Source organism: Myxine glutinosa, chromosome 10, assembly GCF_964187855.1.
Source record: "Myxine glutinosa chromosome 10, kmMyxGlut1.1, whole genome shotgun sequence".
Classification (NCBI taxonomy): Eukaryota; Metazoa; Chordata; class Myxini; order Myxiniformes; family Myxinidae; genus Myxine; species Myxine glutinosa.
Window position 1 is genome coordinate 64568211 of NC_136270.1, and position 17713 is coordinate 64585923.

The 17713-nt window shown below is 48.2% G+C and overlaps 1 protein-coding gene across 1 annotated transcript; it reads left to right on the plus strand.

Moving 5' to 3' along the window:
- Window positions 1–4790: 4790 nt before the first annotated feature.
- LOC144894048 (leukocyte elastase inhibitor-like) lies at window positions 4791–12596 on the plus strand. The gene is made up of 6 exons (XM_078785733.1): window positions 4791–5194; window positions 8416–8559; window positions 9048–9165; window positions 11093–11235; window positions 11501–11767; window positions 11884–12596. Exons 1-6 carry the CDS (start codon window positions 5027–5029, stop codon window positions 12289–12291), a joined length of 1248 nt encoding a protein of 415 aa, XP_078641859.1. The 5' UTR covers window positions 4791–5026; the 3' UTR covers window positions 12292–12596.
- The last annotated feature ends 5117 nt before the right edge of the window (window positions 12597–17713 follow it).

Consider the following 17713-nt stretch of genomic DNA (forward strand, 5'->3'; position numbering starts at 1 on the left):
CTTCGTGCGCCACGACGCACACCGGGGGCCGCTCCGACCACCATACGACGGACCCTTCCGGGTCCTACGACGGGACAACAAGTCCTTCATCGTCAGCATCGGGTGCCGGGCGGACCGGGTTTCGCTGGACCGCCTCAAACCGGCCCACATGGACGTCGGCCAGCCGCCACGGCTGGCTCTCCCACCGCGGCGCGGCCGCCCCCCGTCCACTGCACCCCCCGTCCGACCACCCGCCACCACTCCGGACCCCCCCCCCCCCCCCCGCGACTGGCCAGGGGTCGTTTCGGGCGGATTTCCTGTTTCAGGAGCTCTTTCTTCGCCAGCTCCCGGCCCAGGTACGGGTCGCCCTGGCAGGTACGACCATCGTGAACCCCCGCGACCTCGCCAAGGAGGCCGACAAGATCGCTTCGGCAAGCCAGCTCGCCGGAGCGGCGAGCCAGCTCATCGGGGTGGCAGCCGGGAGCCTTCCCGCCCACCCGCCCGAGGCCCGCGACGCAGTTTCCTTCCCGGAGGCTGCCGGGCCGGCGCGACTGGCAGTGGCGACGCCGCGTCGCCCGGGCCCGACGCGTCGACCGGAGCCCCCGCCGGACCCGGCCTGGTGTTATTTCCACGCCAGGTTCGGGCGGTAGGCCCGATCATGTCGGGCCCCATGCACGTTCGGCAAGTCGGGAAACGGGCGAGCCGGCGTTCCCTACCAGCAATGAACGCCGGCCGTTCCGGAAACCTGCTGTTCATCGCGGACCGAGCGTCGGGATGGCGCTTCCTCTGCGACACCGGCGCTCAGCTGAGCGTCATTCCCGCTTCGGCGGAGGACAGGCGGGCCGCCGTTTGCGGCCCCCCCTTGGTCGCGCCCAATGGCTCCGCCATCCGCACCTTCGGCCCACGCACCGTCACCCTCCGCTTCGGCAGCCAGCTCTTTCACTGGGAGTTCGTGACGGCGGACGTCCCCATGGCTTTGCTCGGGGCCGATTTCCTGTGCGCCCACGGGCTGCTGGTCAACGTGAAACGCCGGCGTCTCGTCAACGCCGAAACTTTCAGCTCCCTGGCATGCGCCTTGAGCCGTGCCCACCGAGTTTTCCTGCGCCCTCCCATTGGCGGACGACTTCGCACGCCTCCTTGCAGAGTTCCCGGCCCTCACACGACTGACGTTTTCGGCCATCGCGGTGCGCCACGGCATCGAGCATCACATCCCCACTACGGGCCCGCCGGTGTACACCCGGGCTCGCCGTCTCGACCCCGCCAAACTCGCCGTCGCCAAGGCCGAGTTCGCGGCGCTGGAGCGCCTCAGCATCGTGCGGCGCTCCGACAGCGCCTGGGCCTCGCCGCTGCACATCGTCCGGAAGCCGGGGGGCGGATGGCGGCCATGCGGCGACTACCGCCGCCTCAACGACGCCACTACCCCCGACAGGTACCCCGTCCCGCACATCCAGGATTTTTCCACCCGGTTGGCGGGGCGGACCATTTTTTCAAAAGTGGACCTGATTCGGGGGTACCACCAGGTGCCCGTCCGCCCGGCCGACATCCCAAAGACGGCCGTGATTACACCTTTCGGCCTCTTTGAATTCCTCCGGATGCCCTTCGGCCTCAAAAACGTGGCGCAGGCGTTCCAGCGCCTGATGGACAGCGTGCTGCGCGACTTGCCGTTCCTCTATACCTACCTGGACGACATTCTCGTCGCCAGCACGTCCAGAGCCGAGCACCTCCTCCACCTCCGGACGCTGTTCGGCCGCCTCAGCGAGCACGGATTGATCGTCAACCCGGCCAAATGTCACTTCGGTGCGGCGACGATCGACTTTTTGGGCCACCGCATCACCCGGACCGGCGCCGTGCCGCTGCCGGCCAAGGTCGAAGCCATCGCCGCTTTCCCGCGCCCCCGCTCCGTCAAGGCGCTGCAGGAGTTTCTCGGGATGGTGAACTTTCATCACCGCTTCGTGCCCCGAGCTGCGCAACTCATGTGGCCCTTGTACGCCACCCTCCGTGGCCAGCCGGCGAAGCGCGACGTCGTCTGGTCCACGGACATGGACGCTGCTTTCACCGGCGCAAAACGGGCCCTCGCCAACGCCACGCTGCTGGCCCACCCGGTACCCCAAGGCTCCCATCGCCCTCACCACGGACGCCTCCGACTACACCGTGGGCGCGGTCCATGAACAATGGGTAAACGGGGCCTGGGAGCCGCTCGCATTCTTCAGCCGGCAACTCCTGCCCAACGAGTTAAAGTACAGCACCTTCGACCGCGAGCTCCTCGGGCTGTACCTGGCCGTCCGCCATTTTCGCCACCTCCTGGAGGGCCGCCCGTTCACGGCTTTTGTCGACCACAAGCCGTTGGTTTTCGCCATGGCCAAGGTCACGGAGCCGTGGTCGGCCCACCAGCAGCGCCACCTTTCCGTCGTGTCGGAGTACACCACGGACATCCGGCACGTCGCCGGGAAGGACAACGCCATGGCTGACTGCCTTTCTCGAGCCGGCGCCAACGCCGTCCACCTCGGCGTGGACTTCACCCTCATGGCAGCGGACCAGGCCACCGACGGCACGGTGCAGGCGCTCCGGACTGGCGGACACGGGCCTCCGCTTGGCTGACGTCCCCTTCGCGGACACAGTCCTGCTGTGCGACATCTCCCAAGGCCGACCTCGCCCCGTTGTGCCGGTCACCTGGAGGCGTCGCATTTTTGCTTCGCTCCACGGCCTCTCTCACCCGGGCCGGAAGGCGTCCCAGCGGCTGATGGCGGCGCGTTTCGTCTGGCATGGGCTGCGACGGGACGTCCGCGACTGGGCCAACGCCTGCACACCCTGCCAGCGGGCCAAGGTCCACCGTCACACCCAGGCTCCGCTGGCTCCTTTCACCGTGCCCGAGCGACGTTTCGACCACGTCCACGTGGACCTGGTGGGTCCCCTGCCCCCATCGCAGGGGTTCACCCACCTGCTTACCATGGTGGACAGGACCACCAGGTGGCCGGAGGCCGTGCCCCTCACGTCCACCACCACCGGTGACGTGGCCCAGGCGTTCATCGCCACCTGGGTCACGCGTTTCGGCGCACCGGCGGACATCTCGTCGGACCGCGGCCCACAGTTCACGTCCGAACTATGGGGCGCGATCGCCCGCACGTTTGGCGTTACCCTACACCGCACCACGGCTTACCACCCCCAGGCCAACGGGTTGTGCGAGCGGTTCCACCGCTCCATGAAGGCCGCACTCATGGCCGGCCTCCAGGACGACGGCTGGGCCGACCGGCTCCCGTGGGTCCTTTTGGGCCTACACAAGGCCCCCAAGGAGGACCTCCAGGCGTCCACCGCCGAGCTGGTGTACGGCCAGGCCCTCCGCGTACCGGGCGAGTTCATGCCCGACGCCACCAGCCCCTGGTCCGCCGCGCGCCAGTGCACAGACTTCCAGGAGGCCGCCCGACGTTTCGCCCCTGTGCCCATGTCCCGCCATGGCGACCCCCAATCCTACGTCCCCCCAGCACTCCGCTCGGCGGAGTACGTCTTCGTGCGCCACGACGCGCACCGGGGGCCGCTCCGACCACCATACGACGGACCCTTCCGGGTCCTACGACGGGACAACAAGTCCTTCATCGTCAGCATCGGGTGCCGGGCGGACCGGGTTTCGCTGGACCGCCTCAAACCGGCCCACATGGACGTCGGCCAGCCGCCACGGCTGGCTCTCCCACCGCGGCGCGGCCGCCCCCCGCCCACTGCACCCCCCGTCCGACCACCCGCCACCACTCCGGACCCCCCCCCCCCCCCCGCGACTGGCCAGGGGTCGTTTCGGGCGGGTCATCCGGACCCCCCTCAGGTTGACCTTCCTGGATCAAGTCCATTCTGGGGGGGCGTGTGTAGCGACCCATGGGTCCCCCAAGCGAGACCAGCAGCAGAATCTCCTTGCTCCAGCCGGTGACGTCACCGGCGGACAACCTCGGCGCCGGGGTGGCTGGTCACGTGACCACCAAAGCGTGCGGCGTGTGCGGTTATAATCCTTTGCACCTGTCGGTCACGTGACCACCGAAACACGCCTCGCCTGAGAGGCGTGGCTTTCGGTTTCGGTTATGCTTTCTGGTTTTGGATATATATGCAGCCCGATAAACGGGCTTTTCAGAGTTCCCGAGTTGGTTTTTACAATAAACATCCTCTCGCACGAGTTTGTGTCTTGCCCGTCACTTCGTCCGTCTCAAGCAAGAGCCCGGCTCTTCACTATTTAATTAAATTTCTAAAAGATACATCTTCGGATGAAGCACTGCACTACACCTCTCCCTCCCAATGCAGCCTCTATGAGCTGAACGGAGGCGCCCCGGCAATGCCGCGCTGTAGGATATTTAATTATTTGGCATGGGGCGGTGTACTTTGAATGTATCTGTACTTGTTCGTAATATTTATAATACTGAAGGAACTGCGCTCCAACGGGCATGCCCGGGAAAGACGAGACCGGGCGTGCCCGGGAACAGTGAGTCCGGGCATGCCCGGGAGAGGCGCGTCTGGCCGTGTTCTGGCCGGTGCAAGGCGATTGTGTGCATCCAGCGGTAACCGCTACAATACACTTTTACTTGTAGCTATCGCTTGGAGGGTGCAAAGAAAGGCCTGACAAGGTCAAAGTTTAACCTACTTTAAAAATCTGGGAAACTCAAATACAAAACGAGCTTTCGATGTAAAAAGGTAAAAAAAAAAAAACTGAAATTAATCTTTCTAAATCGAGAAACAAATAAAGGAAAGAAAATGACCAGCAAGGCGTTTGATAAATGGGCGTGAACAAGCCCACACCCTGAACATGACGTCACTGCGACGGGTAGCGAATGAGCTATGACGGCGACGACGAAGACACGGAAGTTCCTTGGAACTCCACCCAGTGTCACCTGTGAGTGTGATTTGATCTAATAGTAATACCTCATCTCCAACAGAAGAACCCCACCCAGTGGCGCACCTTTTAAAATCTCATCGCTCATCTCCCACGGCCACAGAAAAGCCCCTCCCGGTTTCACACTCTCACCTGTTTAAATCTCACCGCTCATCTCCGAACAGATCCCCGCACGGTGCAGCCATGGAGAAGCTGGTGGAAGCAAATTCCTCATTCGCGCTTGATATGTTTTCTCAACTGAATAAGGAACAACCGACAGGAAACATCTTCTTCTCTCCACTCAGCGTCTCGGCGGCTCTCGCGATGCTGTCTCTGGGTTCACGCACAAACACGGCCGAGCAGATGGCAAAGGTGAGTGGATGGTGGGGTTTGCAAGATCGTATATCATACCCTAATAGTAAGCAAGCCACAGGATTTGTAAGATCGTACATCATGCCCTAATAGTAAGCAAATTACAGGATTTGTAAGATAGTATATTATACCCTAATAGTAAGCAAACGACCGGATTTGGAAGATAGTATATTATACCCTAATAGTAAGCAAACGACCGGATTTGTAAGATAGTATATCATACCCTAATAGTAAGCAAACGACCGGATTTGGAAGATAGTATATTATACCCTAATAGTAATCAAACGACCGGATTTGCAAGATCGTATATCATACCCTAATAGTAAGTAAGCCACAGGATTTGTAAGATAGTATATCATACCCTAATAGTAAGCAAACGACCGGATTTGCAAGATTGTATGTCATACCCTAATAGTAATAGAAAGTATAGCCACAGGATTTGTAAGATAGTATATCATACCCTAATAGTAAGCAAACGACCGGATTTGGAAGATCGTATATTATACCCTAATAGTAAGCAAACGACCGGATTTGGAAGATCGTATATTATACCCTAATAGTAAGCAAACGACCGGATTTGCAAGATTGTACATCATGCCCTAATAGTAAGCAAACTACAGGATTTGCTAGAGTGAACATCATGCCCTAATAGTAAGCAAACTACAGGATTTGCAAGATTGTACATCATGCCCTAATAGTAAGCAAACTACAGGATTTGCAAGATTGTACATCATGCCCAAATAGTAAGCAAACTACAGGATTTGCAAGATTGTACATCATGCCCTAATAGTAAGCAAACTACAGGATTTGCAAGATTGTACATCATGCCCAAATAGTAAGCAAACTACAGGATTTGCAAGATTGTACATCATGCCCTAATAGTAAGCAAACTACAGGATTTGCAAGATTGTACATCATTCCCTAATAGTAAGCAAACTACAGGATTTGCAAGATTGTACATCATGCCCTAATAGTAAGCAAACTACAGGATTTGCAAGATTGTACATCATTCCCTAATAGTAAGCAAACTACAGGATTTGCAAGATTGTACATCATTCCCTAATAGTAAGCAAACTGCAGGATTTGCAAGATTGTACATCATGCCCTAATAGTAAGCAAACTACAGGATTTGCAAGATTGTACATCATTCCCTAATAGTAAGCAAACTACAGGATTTGCAAGATTGTACATCATGCCCTAATAGTAAGCAAACTACAGGATTTGCAAGATTGTACATCATGCCCAAATAGTAAGCAAACTACAGGATTTGCAAGATTGTACATCATGCCCCAATAGTAAGCAAACTACAGGATTTGCAAGATTGTACATCATGCCCTAATAGTAAGCAAACTACAGCATTTGCAAGTTTGTACATCATGCCCTAATAGTAAGCAAACTACAGGATTTGCAAGATTGTACATCATGCCCCAATAGTAAGCAAACTACAGGATTTGCTAGATTGTACATCATGCCCTAATAGTAAGCAAACTACAGGATTTGCAAGATTGTACATCATGCCCTAATAGTAAGCAAACTACAGGATTTGCAAGATTGTACATCATGCCCCAATAGTAAGCAAACTACAGGATTTGCAAGATTGTACATCATGCCCTAATAGTAAGCAAACTACAGGATTTGCAAGATTGTACATCATGCCCCAATAGTAAGCAAACTACAGGATTTGCAAGATTGTACATCATTCCCTAATAGTAAGCAAACTACAGGATTTGCAAGATTGTACATCATGCCCCAATAATAAGCAAACTACAGGATTTGCAAGATTGTACATCATGCCCCAATAGTAAGCAAACTACAGGATTTGCAAGATTGTACATCATGCCCTAATAGTAAGCAAACTACAGCATTTGCAAGATTGTACATCATGCCCTAATAATAAGCAAACTACAGGATTTGCAAGATTGTACATCATGCCCCAATAGTAAGCAAACTACAGGATTTGCAAGATTGTACATCATGCCCTAATATTAAGCAAACTACAGGATTTGCAAGATTGTACATCATTCCCTAATAGTAAGCAAACTACAGGATTTGCAAGATTGTACATCATGCCCCAATAGTAAGCAAACTACAGGATTTGCAAGATTGTACATCATGCCCTAATAGTAAGCAAACTACAGCATTTGCAAGATTGTACATCATGCCCGAATAGTAAGCAAACTACAGGATTTGCAAGATTGTACATCATGCCCAAATAGTAAGCAAACTACAGGATTTGCAAGATTGTACATCATGCCCTAATAGTAAGCAAACTACAGGATTTGCAAGATTGTACATCATGCCCTAATAGTAAGCAAACTACAGGATTTGCAAGATTGTAAATCATGCCCTAATAGTAAGCAAACTACAGGATTTGCAAGATTGTACATCATGCCCTAATAGTAAGCAAACTACAGGATTTGCAAGATTGTACATCATGCCCCAATAGTAAGCAAACTACAGGATTTGCAAGATTGTACATCATGCCCTAATAGTAAGCAAACTACAGGATTTGCAAGATTGTACATCATGCCCCAATAGTAAGCAAACTACAGGATTTGCAAGATTGTACATCATGCCCCAATAGTAAGCAAACTACAGGATTTGCAAGATTGTACATCATTCCCTAATAGTAAGCAAACTACAGGATTTGCAAGATTGTACATCATGCCCTAATAGTAAGCAAACTACAGGATTTGCAAGATTGTACATCATTCCCTAATAGTAAGCAAACTACAGGATTTGCAAGATTGTACATCATTCCCTAATAGTAAGCAAACTACAGGATTTGCAAGATTGTACATCATTCCCTAATAGTAAGCAAACTACAGGATTTGCAAGATTGTACATCATGCCCTAATAGTAAGCAAACTACAGGATTTGCAAGATTGTACATCATGCCCTAATAGTAAGCAAACTACAGGATTTGCAAGATTGTACATCATGCCCTAATAGTAAGCAAACTACAGGATTTGCAAGATTGTACATCATGCCCAAATAGTAAGCAAACTACAGGATTTGCAAGATTGTACGCATTAACTGTTGTAACAAAGAAAAAGAATGCGATTAAAAACAGCTGAAACTGTTCCTCCGTTTCGACCTTCACAACTGCCTCCTCAACTCACAACTAACCTTTGCTTACGGTGCAGCACCACTTGTAACACACATGCTGGAGGAACAGATGAGCACGTCATGGAACTAAAGTTGTCCCTTTTTATATCTAGGTGCTGCACTTTGAAGGCAAGAGTGGTGATGCACTGCACAAGAGCTTTTTACAACTGCACGACGCCGTGAATTCGCAACACGCGAAATACGCTCTACACATGGCGAATCGCCTGTACGGAGACAAGGGCTTCACTTTCCTGAAGGTACGACAATAGAGGGCATGCCATGTCTCCTGGTGTGTTAAGAGGGTTTACTGATACTAATTTTACTGAGAAGACTTTTCCTCTCATCCTCATTTATCTTCCAAATAACGTATTCCTACATTATCTCAACATATAATTTATATATTACTCTTGGGATCACAACTGGGCCTTTACATACTCGACAGGTTTTGGTTGTGAGAGCAATGAAAGATTATCTGAGCATTTGTGATTCTCTATCATTGATTTACAAGTCAATAGTAAAACTCATTCTGGAAGTCCCATGCATTGAGTAATGTGACTCGCTCTCAGACCAGCAACGTATAATTGAGGATAATGTGCTCCGTTTCAGTTCAGGTTGTTAAATCCAAGTGGTTCAAATTGAGCCTTTCATAAAGATTTTGGCAATTTTCACTCGATCAACTACAGATTATCATGATTCACAAAGTTGTTCCTCATTATGAACTGTATACTGCCCTTGACACCTGCAGGAGTTCTTGGAAACCACCCTCACGCTTTACCGGGCAGAGCTGGAACCAGTGGACTTTGTCAAAGCACCGGAGGATTCCCGACTGAAGATAAACGGCTGGGTTGAAGAGCAGACTGCTGGTAGGAAATCGAGAATGAACCACTTTAAGAAAATAAATGGTTATTGGGGGAAAAACAAACAAATAAATAAATAAATGAACGTGCACGTCAAAAAAAAGGATCATTGCAGTAAACTTCTGTGAAACGATGATTGCATTAATTGCAGGCTGGATTTTTGTAGTCATGTACAACATGGTTGTCCTAAAGGATGAGTCCTATTTCCTTCCTGTATCTGGATTTCAAAGGACTGAAGTATCCGAGCAAGATGAAGATTGATACTTGTTACAAAATGGGGTCACATTTGGTTCATGTAACTTGTAATTACTGACTTTAGATTGTGCAACACCAGCTTACATAGCAACAATTAATGTTCATTAACTTAGTTCTGCTGTACACCTAGAGTTGGTGAGCTGTTCTGGTTTTGTTGTGCCTGTGGGCTACGGAACCATGGCAACGGATACACATAGATTTTGTAAGTGAAAGGTCAAAATTTGTTGAGAGTGTTAGACAGTTATTCAAAATGGCTGGCGATATTTCCCATGTCCAGTGCTACAGTAAATGTTACCATTGTGGTGCTAAGATCATTGTTCGAGAGGTACGGTTTCCCGCTAAATGTCGTGTCCGATAATGGACCACAATTCGTTGCAGATGGGTTTGCAACGTTTTTCAAATTGAATGGCATATATCACACTGTTTGTGATTCTTCACATGATTCATGATGTGATGACTCTTCACTGTTTGTCCACCATACCACCCTGTGAATAATGACTTTCCTGAAAGAAAATGTTCAGACATTTAAGAAAATGTTTGAGAAATCTGACAAATCATGAATGTTGTTCTACAAAATAGGAAATGCACTTTTGCATTGCAGGAACAATCCTCATATGACAACGGGTGTTACTCCAGCTGAATTGTTCTGAAAAAGAAACCCCAGAACTCGTTTGTTTATGGTCAAACCTTGTTTACAAAGAAGGGTAGAGAGTAAACAAAATGCTTCCAAGGTTCAACGTGATGGTCCGCACCCTAAATTGAGATTATTTGACACATCAGCTCGTCCATGTCAGAAATGTGAGAGGAAGGAAGGAAAAATGGATTCTCGAAACGATTGTAGCTATTAAAGGTGTGACGAGGACTAAATGATTCGATTTTGGCGAAGATCCGAATCTGGATCAAAGAATTGTTTTTAAGCGATTCTTCACCATTGAGAGTTGGAGCCAAAAACGATACAATAGCATGGTATTTCAAAAAGGTGTGGACAAGTTATGATGAAACTTGGTGGATGAATTCGTTAAATGACAATAACAAGCCGATTATACGTATTTTGGTTCAGGTCCAGCCTATGTGTGGGATACAAAACGTAAACTGCTCAGCCAGGCAGAGGTATGCGTCCTACCGAGTGCCGTTCTAGTTTTTAAGTGATTCTTCACCATTGAGAGATCAGGTCAAAGACTTTATAGTCGCACAATATATCAAAAAGTTATGGAGGAATTGAGACTGAATTTGGTGGACAGGTTCAGTGTATGACACGGATGAATGGATTCGATTTTGGTGGATTTTGGATTCGATCTGGATTGGGATCGGAGAATTTTTAAAATGACTCTTCATCATCGAGAGATGGAGCTAAAAACAAGAAATAACACAATATTTCAAAAAGTTATGGACGGATTAGGACAAACCTTGGTGGATAATTTGGGAAGGTGACATGAACAAGCCGATTAGATTTTGGTGAAGGTAAGGATCCAGATCCGGCCTATCAGTGGGATACAAAACGTAAACTGTTCAGGCTGGCAGGGTTATATGCCCTACCGAGTGATGTTTTGTTTTTGAATGTGTGATACTTTTCGTTAATTAATCACCGGTGATGTTTGTACGGTAAAACTGAGAAATAATTTGATTACTGAAAAAATGTGGAACTATGGTTCTAAAACCATCTTTCTTTCTCTTGCAGGGAAAATAACAAACATCCTCTCCAAGGGTGTTATCAATTCAATGACACGGATGGTCCTTGTGAATGCCATCTATTTCAAGGGGAAATGGGAAAATACGTTTAAAACAGAGGATACGCGTGAAGCAGACTTTTTCCTGAACAAGGTTTGGCCTCGCATTGCTTTCAAAAATGAAACACCATTTTTGGTTTTGTCCAGAATTTCTTCACATCCTGTTCATCTATTTGACAAGTTCAATTCTAATGCTGTATTTTAGGGGAGATGAAAGCAAAATCTTTTTACTTTTGCAATTTGCATTTTCCAAATTACTTTTCAATGCCAAACGAAGTTGTAGAATCAGAACATTTGAGTGTACATGTTAAACATCTTCTCAATGACGCAAACATCATTATTCTTCCCCTTGCAAACAGAATGAGACCAAAAAGGTGCAAATGATGATGCAAGAGGACAAATTCATGTATGGATCCATCGAGTTGGAAAAGAGCGCACCTCAGATGATGATGCAGCAGCAGCAGCAGCAGCAGCAGCAGCAGCAGCAGCAGCGTGTGATGTTGCAGCCAGTTGCACTTCCTGAAAACTCTGTGCACATTCTGGAGCTTCCCTACATTGATAACGAACTGAGTATGCTGCTTCTGCTGCCTTCATCCATCACTGATGACTCGACTGGTCTCAAGCAGGTAAAAATGGTGTGGGTGTACAGGTGTGTTAACTGCATCATGTCAATCTATGCCCATGTGAGAAAAGTACAACAGTTATTCATGCCATTTAAATGTTTGCTGGTTGTTCCAAACAGCTCGAAAAGGAACTGAACTTGGAGAAATTGAGAGAGTGGACACACTCATCAAAAATGTTTAAGAAGAAACTGGAAGTGTTCCTGCCAAAGTTTCGTTTGGAGACACTTTATGGGTTGCGGAAGCCATTGAGCGAGTTGGGCATGCCGGATGCCTTCTCGGCAAAAACCGCTGACTTCTCGGGGATCACCGGAAACCGAGATCTCTTTGTCTCTGCCGTCGTGCACAAAGCCTTTGTAGAGGTCAACGAGGAAGGTACAGAGGCAGCAGCTGCAACAGCTGTTGTAATGATGCTGGGCTGCATGCCTACTCCACCACAAATTGTTCGGTTTGATCATCCATTCCTCTTCTTCATTCGGCATAACAGCTCGGGTTCCATTCTATTTTGGGGCCGTTACACATCACCATGAGACAAACAGTTGATCGCTCTTTGTTTTTTGGCACTTTCACAATTGGGAATGATACGTTGTGCTATACGTTATGCTAGATTTCCAGCATCAGCAACTTTTAAAGGGCTTTCCTGACATGGTAGAATAATTGCAATTTACTAACTGCATTCCGCACATCTCACATTATATTGCTGGGAAAATGGAATCATGGGATTGTGGCTTTTACACTCTAATTTTGTCATTTGCAAAACAAAACAAATAAATTTCCTTATTCTTCACAAAGTTTGCCAATTGGATATTTTTTTAAAATTCTTATTTCTTCCCTGTGTCTGTTTCTCTGCAATCACAGCAAATGCAAATTTCATGTTTATTCAGTTCCTTATCGTGCAAAAGGTTCTTTGAAAACTGTGCTGAGATAAATAGGAATGAACAAGAAGGTGAAATGGGGGAGCAAACTTTGTACCTACAAGTACAAGGAGATGGGGAGAGGTGACAAGGAGATGGGGAGAAGAGAGGAGAGGTGCAACTTGATTGAACATTTGCTGAACATTGCATTAACCATCTTGTGCAAAAGTGTTTTGATTCTCAGAGATAGAGATCCCCATCGAGGGATTATTGACACTATCTAGACTCCAGAAGGATGGTTCACTCTCCTTCAATATCCATGCATTGTTTATGACAAAGCTTCTCTCTCTGCAAATAAGAAACTGGATCATGTGTAAACCAAAAAATAATGCTGCTCTGAGTTCCAGCCCCATTATTGCGTCTCTATGTCCTGCGTGGGGGATATTCCTCAAAAATTATGACAAGGTTTCCTCCTAAATATTATGGATATGGATCTTGCTTCTACTCTGTAGCTTGTATCCTTCTGCAACCCACACCTTTGAGTGGCCATTGCTTTGTGGTGGGCAAAATGCCATTAAAAAACTAGAACGACACTCAGTAAAGAGCATCCCTCCGCCAGGCACGTTTTGTATCCCACTGATATTTTCGGACCTGAACCAAAATCTAATCGGCATTTTTGTCACCTAACCAACTCCTCCACCAAGTTTCGTCATAACTCGTCCATAACTTTTAAAAATATCATGTTATATATCGCTTTTCCACCGATCTCTCAATGGTGACGAATCACTTTAAAAATCAAATAATTCTCGTATGTTTTTTTTTCGATGCTCGCGAAAGAGCTAAGATTAATCACAAAAAGAAAAACGGACAAATTAAATATATAATAAGGGGGGCGGTAGAGATGATGGGGCGAGAGGGGGAAGCACACAAGCACAACATTTGAGAGCAGGGACATCGGGAGATCTGTGGGAGGGAGCAGGTTTGGGGGGAGGAGGCATGGGAAGGGGGGTGGGGGGTGGGTGAAGTATAAAACACATGGACACTGCAAGGACTTCCAGGAAAGAAGTCGGTATTTCAAAAAAGTGGATATGGGGTGAATTAACGGGAGTAGAAAAGATGAAGGTTTTGGATGGGGGAAGACAAGAGATGGTGATGAACAGCTGTTTTAAAGACCTGGAGGGAGGATTGGGATTGAAGAGAGTGGGGGAGTTTGTTCCAGAGGCGGGAGTAAAGAGGAATGAAAGAGTGAAGGTGAGCAGAGAGTCTTGATCTTGGCAATTTCAATAGAAGAGGGTTGCTGGCAGATCTTGTGCAACCTGTCGGAATATTTGGGGGACAGAGCACAGACGGAGCTGGGGGAGCTAAGCCGGAAAGGGGTCTGTAGAAGACAGAGAGACCACTAACCTGCTTGCGGTGAGAGAGTGAAAGACCCTCAGAATCAGCTTCATCGTGGGAAATACCAATGATTCTAAAAGTGGCTTGCTTCATTCAAAGCACTCCAACGGAACAGAGTGCTCGCAGTGCTTAACAACACTGATATGAGTTTTTTTCACATCCTGACAGGAGGTGACTCGTGCTTTCTGTTTCTACCTTGCAGAACCTACACTTGCTTGATTGGTTGATTCAGTCCTGCCATTTTTAAAAATACATTTGTGTAGTGTTCTTGGCTTGGGCAATAATAATGATTCATTCTCCGTTCCAGTTGAGCTGACCTCTTCTTTGCCAATCCTGTGACCCTTCTTTGTTTGAGTTTTCACGTACTCTAGTAATCCTACAGTCGTCGCTCTGTGCACTTGATTGAGCTTCATCGTGCCGCCACCTCCTTTCCTTGGCAAGTACATTTTTGGGATGCACTGATTTATCAAATTAGAGAAATCATACCATATAAGGGTTACTGTCGACTTTATCATGCCAAATGTGCACTCGTGCTACAAGTTTTACAATGGATCCCAGACTTAAAACATGATTTATCAAGTTAGAGAAATCATACCATACATTGGAATAACCACAGTAAACAGTAATACCTTTCACAGAGAGTATCAAATTAGACTGAAATATTTTACTTTCATGAAGATACTGTCGCGCGAATCCCTCGGTTAATACCGTAGGATCGCGGATGACCAAACGGCTTTATGGAGGCGACGATCAATGCGGATTCGACTATAAAAGCACAGGAGGAAGAAGGAAGAGGAAGAAGCGGCAAGCGCTTACCTGTAGCGATCCGACGGCCACTCCTGCGGAGGGAGGAAATGTACTCAAAACGAACACAGGATTTTGAATGGAAAAGAAAATAATACAAGGGTTTATTTAATAAATAGCAGGACAGGAAAATAACACGCCGGTAAATAAATGTCCTAAATCGGGATGTCCCCACACCAGACTTAACAACAGGACAAAGGAGAAATCAATAAAATAAAAGAATCGTCGTGTATTTGCGTGAGATGTGGTGGCGTCTTATCTGTCTGCAGTGGTGTGTCCGTCGTCCAATGCGGCTCCGTCTGCCTCGCCCATGCTCTGCTAGGCCCCGAGCCACCCGCTCGCCCCGGCCCTGTTTGCTCAGCGGCACCGAGCCTCACTCCCAGCACCAGCCTCGCTCCAAGCACCAAAAGCACCACGAAGAACCAAAAGCACCAAGAAAAATCCAGGCAAGAGAAGCCAAGAGATCTCCAAGAGTCCAGCGCAGAGAGAGCAAAATTCCCACAGGCCAGTTGTTTTTTTATTCGCCCTGTGACGTCAATTCTGGCACTCTACCAATCCGTTCTGCCCTTCTTTCTGATCTTTCCTGCCTTCTGACGTTACCAGCGCTTCTTCTCCAACCAGTGACCCACTTCTAATTCTTGATGGTGCCTTCTGCCCTGATTGGCCGAATATTTGTGCCCTCTGCACTGATTGGCCGAGGTGGCACCGGTCGGTGGCCAATCAGTGTGCCGCTCCCTTCCACCAACCAATCACACGTTCCCTGGGCATGGCTATTGCATGTCAGCACGATGCTCGTTGCTAGGCCAGCTGGTGGTGTGGCTGGCTGCGGCCCCATGCAGCGGTGCCCCGATCTTGCTTCCTGCCTGTTCTCTTCCAAAGTCATTGTGGTGGAGGGGAATTAATTAATGTGTGCACTAAGGGACCTATCTAAGTGTCTATATGAGTGCGTTGCCATAATGGACACTGGATTGGCGACAGAGGGAACGACAAACAACGGAATTTTATCCATAATACCTGTACTAATTAGCATGCCCCGCCTGCTTGCGGCGGGGACACAGATACGCACTTATACCGACATCCGGGCTGCACATAGAACTTATTACAGGTAGATTCCCTATCAGGACAGTCGAGCACCTACCTATGCAGACGTACTTGGATCTAGATATTGCGAATATCAGAAATTTTGTTCTTCCTGCCACTTACAATTCAGAACCAAAAATTACCATTCTTTGGTTAAGTCAAGCAAAAGGTAGATTCCTGTTTCTCCAAGCACCATACACTTAGTAGTCGTTTTGTTGAGGAGTAATATTTGCTGAAGAAACTTATGATGGAGAATTTCAATATGGATGGTATTGAAACAACAAACCTCGTAACCATAAAATAAAATGGGCATCGCCATTGATTTGAAAATCTCACACTGTACATCAAGAGGAAGATTCAGGCTGCATGCTTTCTGCAAAAAGGAAAACTGTGCTCTTTTTGCTTGAGATATTTGTTTCAAATTGGCCTTGTTAAAAGAACCATTGTCATTAAAAGTATAGCCAAGGTATACATAATCACTCACAACTTCAATTTTGTCAATACCGAACATAAAATTTGGAAAATTTCGGACTATATTTCTTGAAGAAATGCCAACTTTTGTTTTGGATATATTAACAGTCGAATGACAAAGTTCACAATAATCCCTGACTTCAATTAGTGCATGCTGGATTTCCTGCGGAGATTCAATATCACAATTGTGTCATCAGCATAAAGTAAAACATAGAGCCGAAGAAAAACTTGTGCATCACTGTCACTCAGGAAGTTATTGATATTACGAGGAAGAGTTCCAGTACCAAGTGATGGGAAAAAGCTCGCATATCATCGCCTTCCCCACTCTCTCTCTCTCCCACTCAGAGGGGTTCATGGTGCAGAGAACCACATCAATGTAGGGTTCATGGTGCAGAGAAACAGGTCAACGTAGGGTTCATGGTGCAGAGAACCACATCAATGTAGGGTTCATGGTGCAGAGAAACAGGTCAACGTAGGGTTCATGGTGCAGAGAACCAGATCAATGTGGGGTTCAATGTGCAGAGAACCAGGTCAATGTGGGGTTCATGGTGCAGAGAAACAGGTCAACGTAGGGTTCATGGTGCAGAGAAACAGGTTAATGTGGGTTTCATGGTGCAGAGAACCAGATCAATGTGGGGTTCAATGTGCAGAGAACCAGGTCAACGTGACGTTCATGGTGCAGAGAACCACATCAATGTGGGGTTCAATGTGCAGAGAACCAGGTCAACGTGACGTTCATGGTGCAGAGAACCACATCAATGTAGGGTTCATGGTGCAGAGAAGCAGATCAATGTGGGGTTCAATGTGCAGAGAACCAGGTCAACGTGACGTTCATGGTGCAGAGAACCACATCAATGTGGGGTTCAATGTGCAGAGAACCAGATCAATGTGACGTTCATGGTGCAGAGAACCAGATCAATGTGACGTTCATGGTGCAGAGAACCAGGTCAATGTGGGGTTCATGGTGCAGAGAACCACATCAATGTGGGGTTCATGGTGCAGAGAACCAGGTCACTGTCGGGTTCATGGTGACGAGAACCAGTCAATGTGGGGTTCATGGTGCAGAGAACCAGTGAATGTGGGGTTCACGGTGACGAGAACCAGTGAATGTGGGGTTTATTGTGCAGAGCAACAGTGAATGTGGGGTTCATGGTGCAGATAATCAGGTCAATGTGGGGTTTATGGTGCAGATAATCAGGTCAATGTGGGGTTCATGGTGCAGAGAACCAGTCAATGTGGGGTTCATGGAGCAGAGAACCAGTCAATGTGGGGTTCATGGTGCAGAGAACCAGTCAATGTGGGGTTCATGGTGCAGAGAACCACATCAATGTGGGGTTCATGGTGCAGA

Coding starts and splice junctions, on each gene's coding strand:
- LOC144894048 (XM_078785733.1), top strand. CDS start 5,027: ATGGAGAAGCTGGTGGAAGCAAATTCCTCATTCGCGCTTGATATGTTT. Junction 5,195..8,415: donor CGGCCGAGCAGATGGCAAAG/GTGAGTGGATGG, acceptor TTTTATATCTAG/GTGCTGCACTTTGAAGGCAA. Junction 11,236..11,500: donor CAGACTTTTTCCTGAACAAG/GTTTGGCCTCGC, acceptor CCTTGCAAACAG/AATGAGACCAAAAAGGTGCA.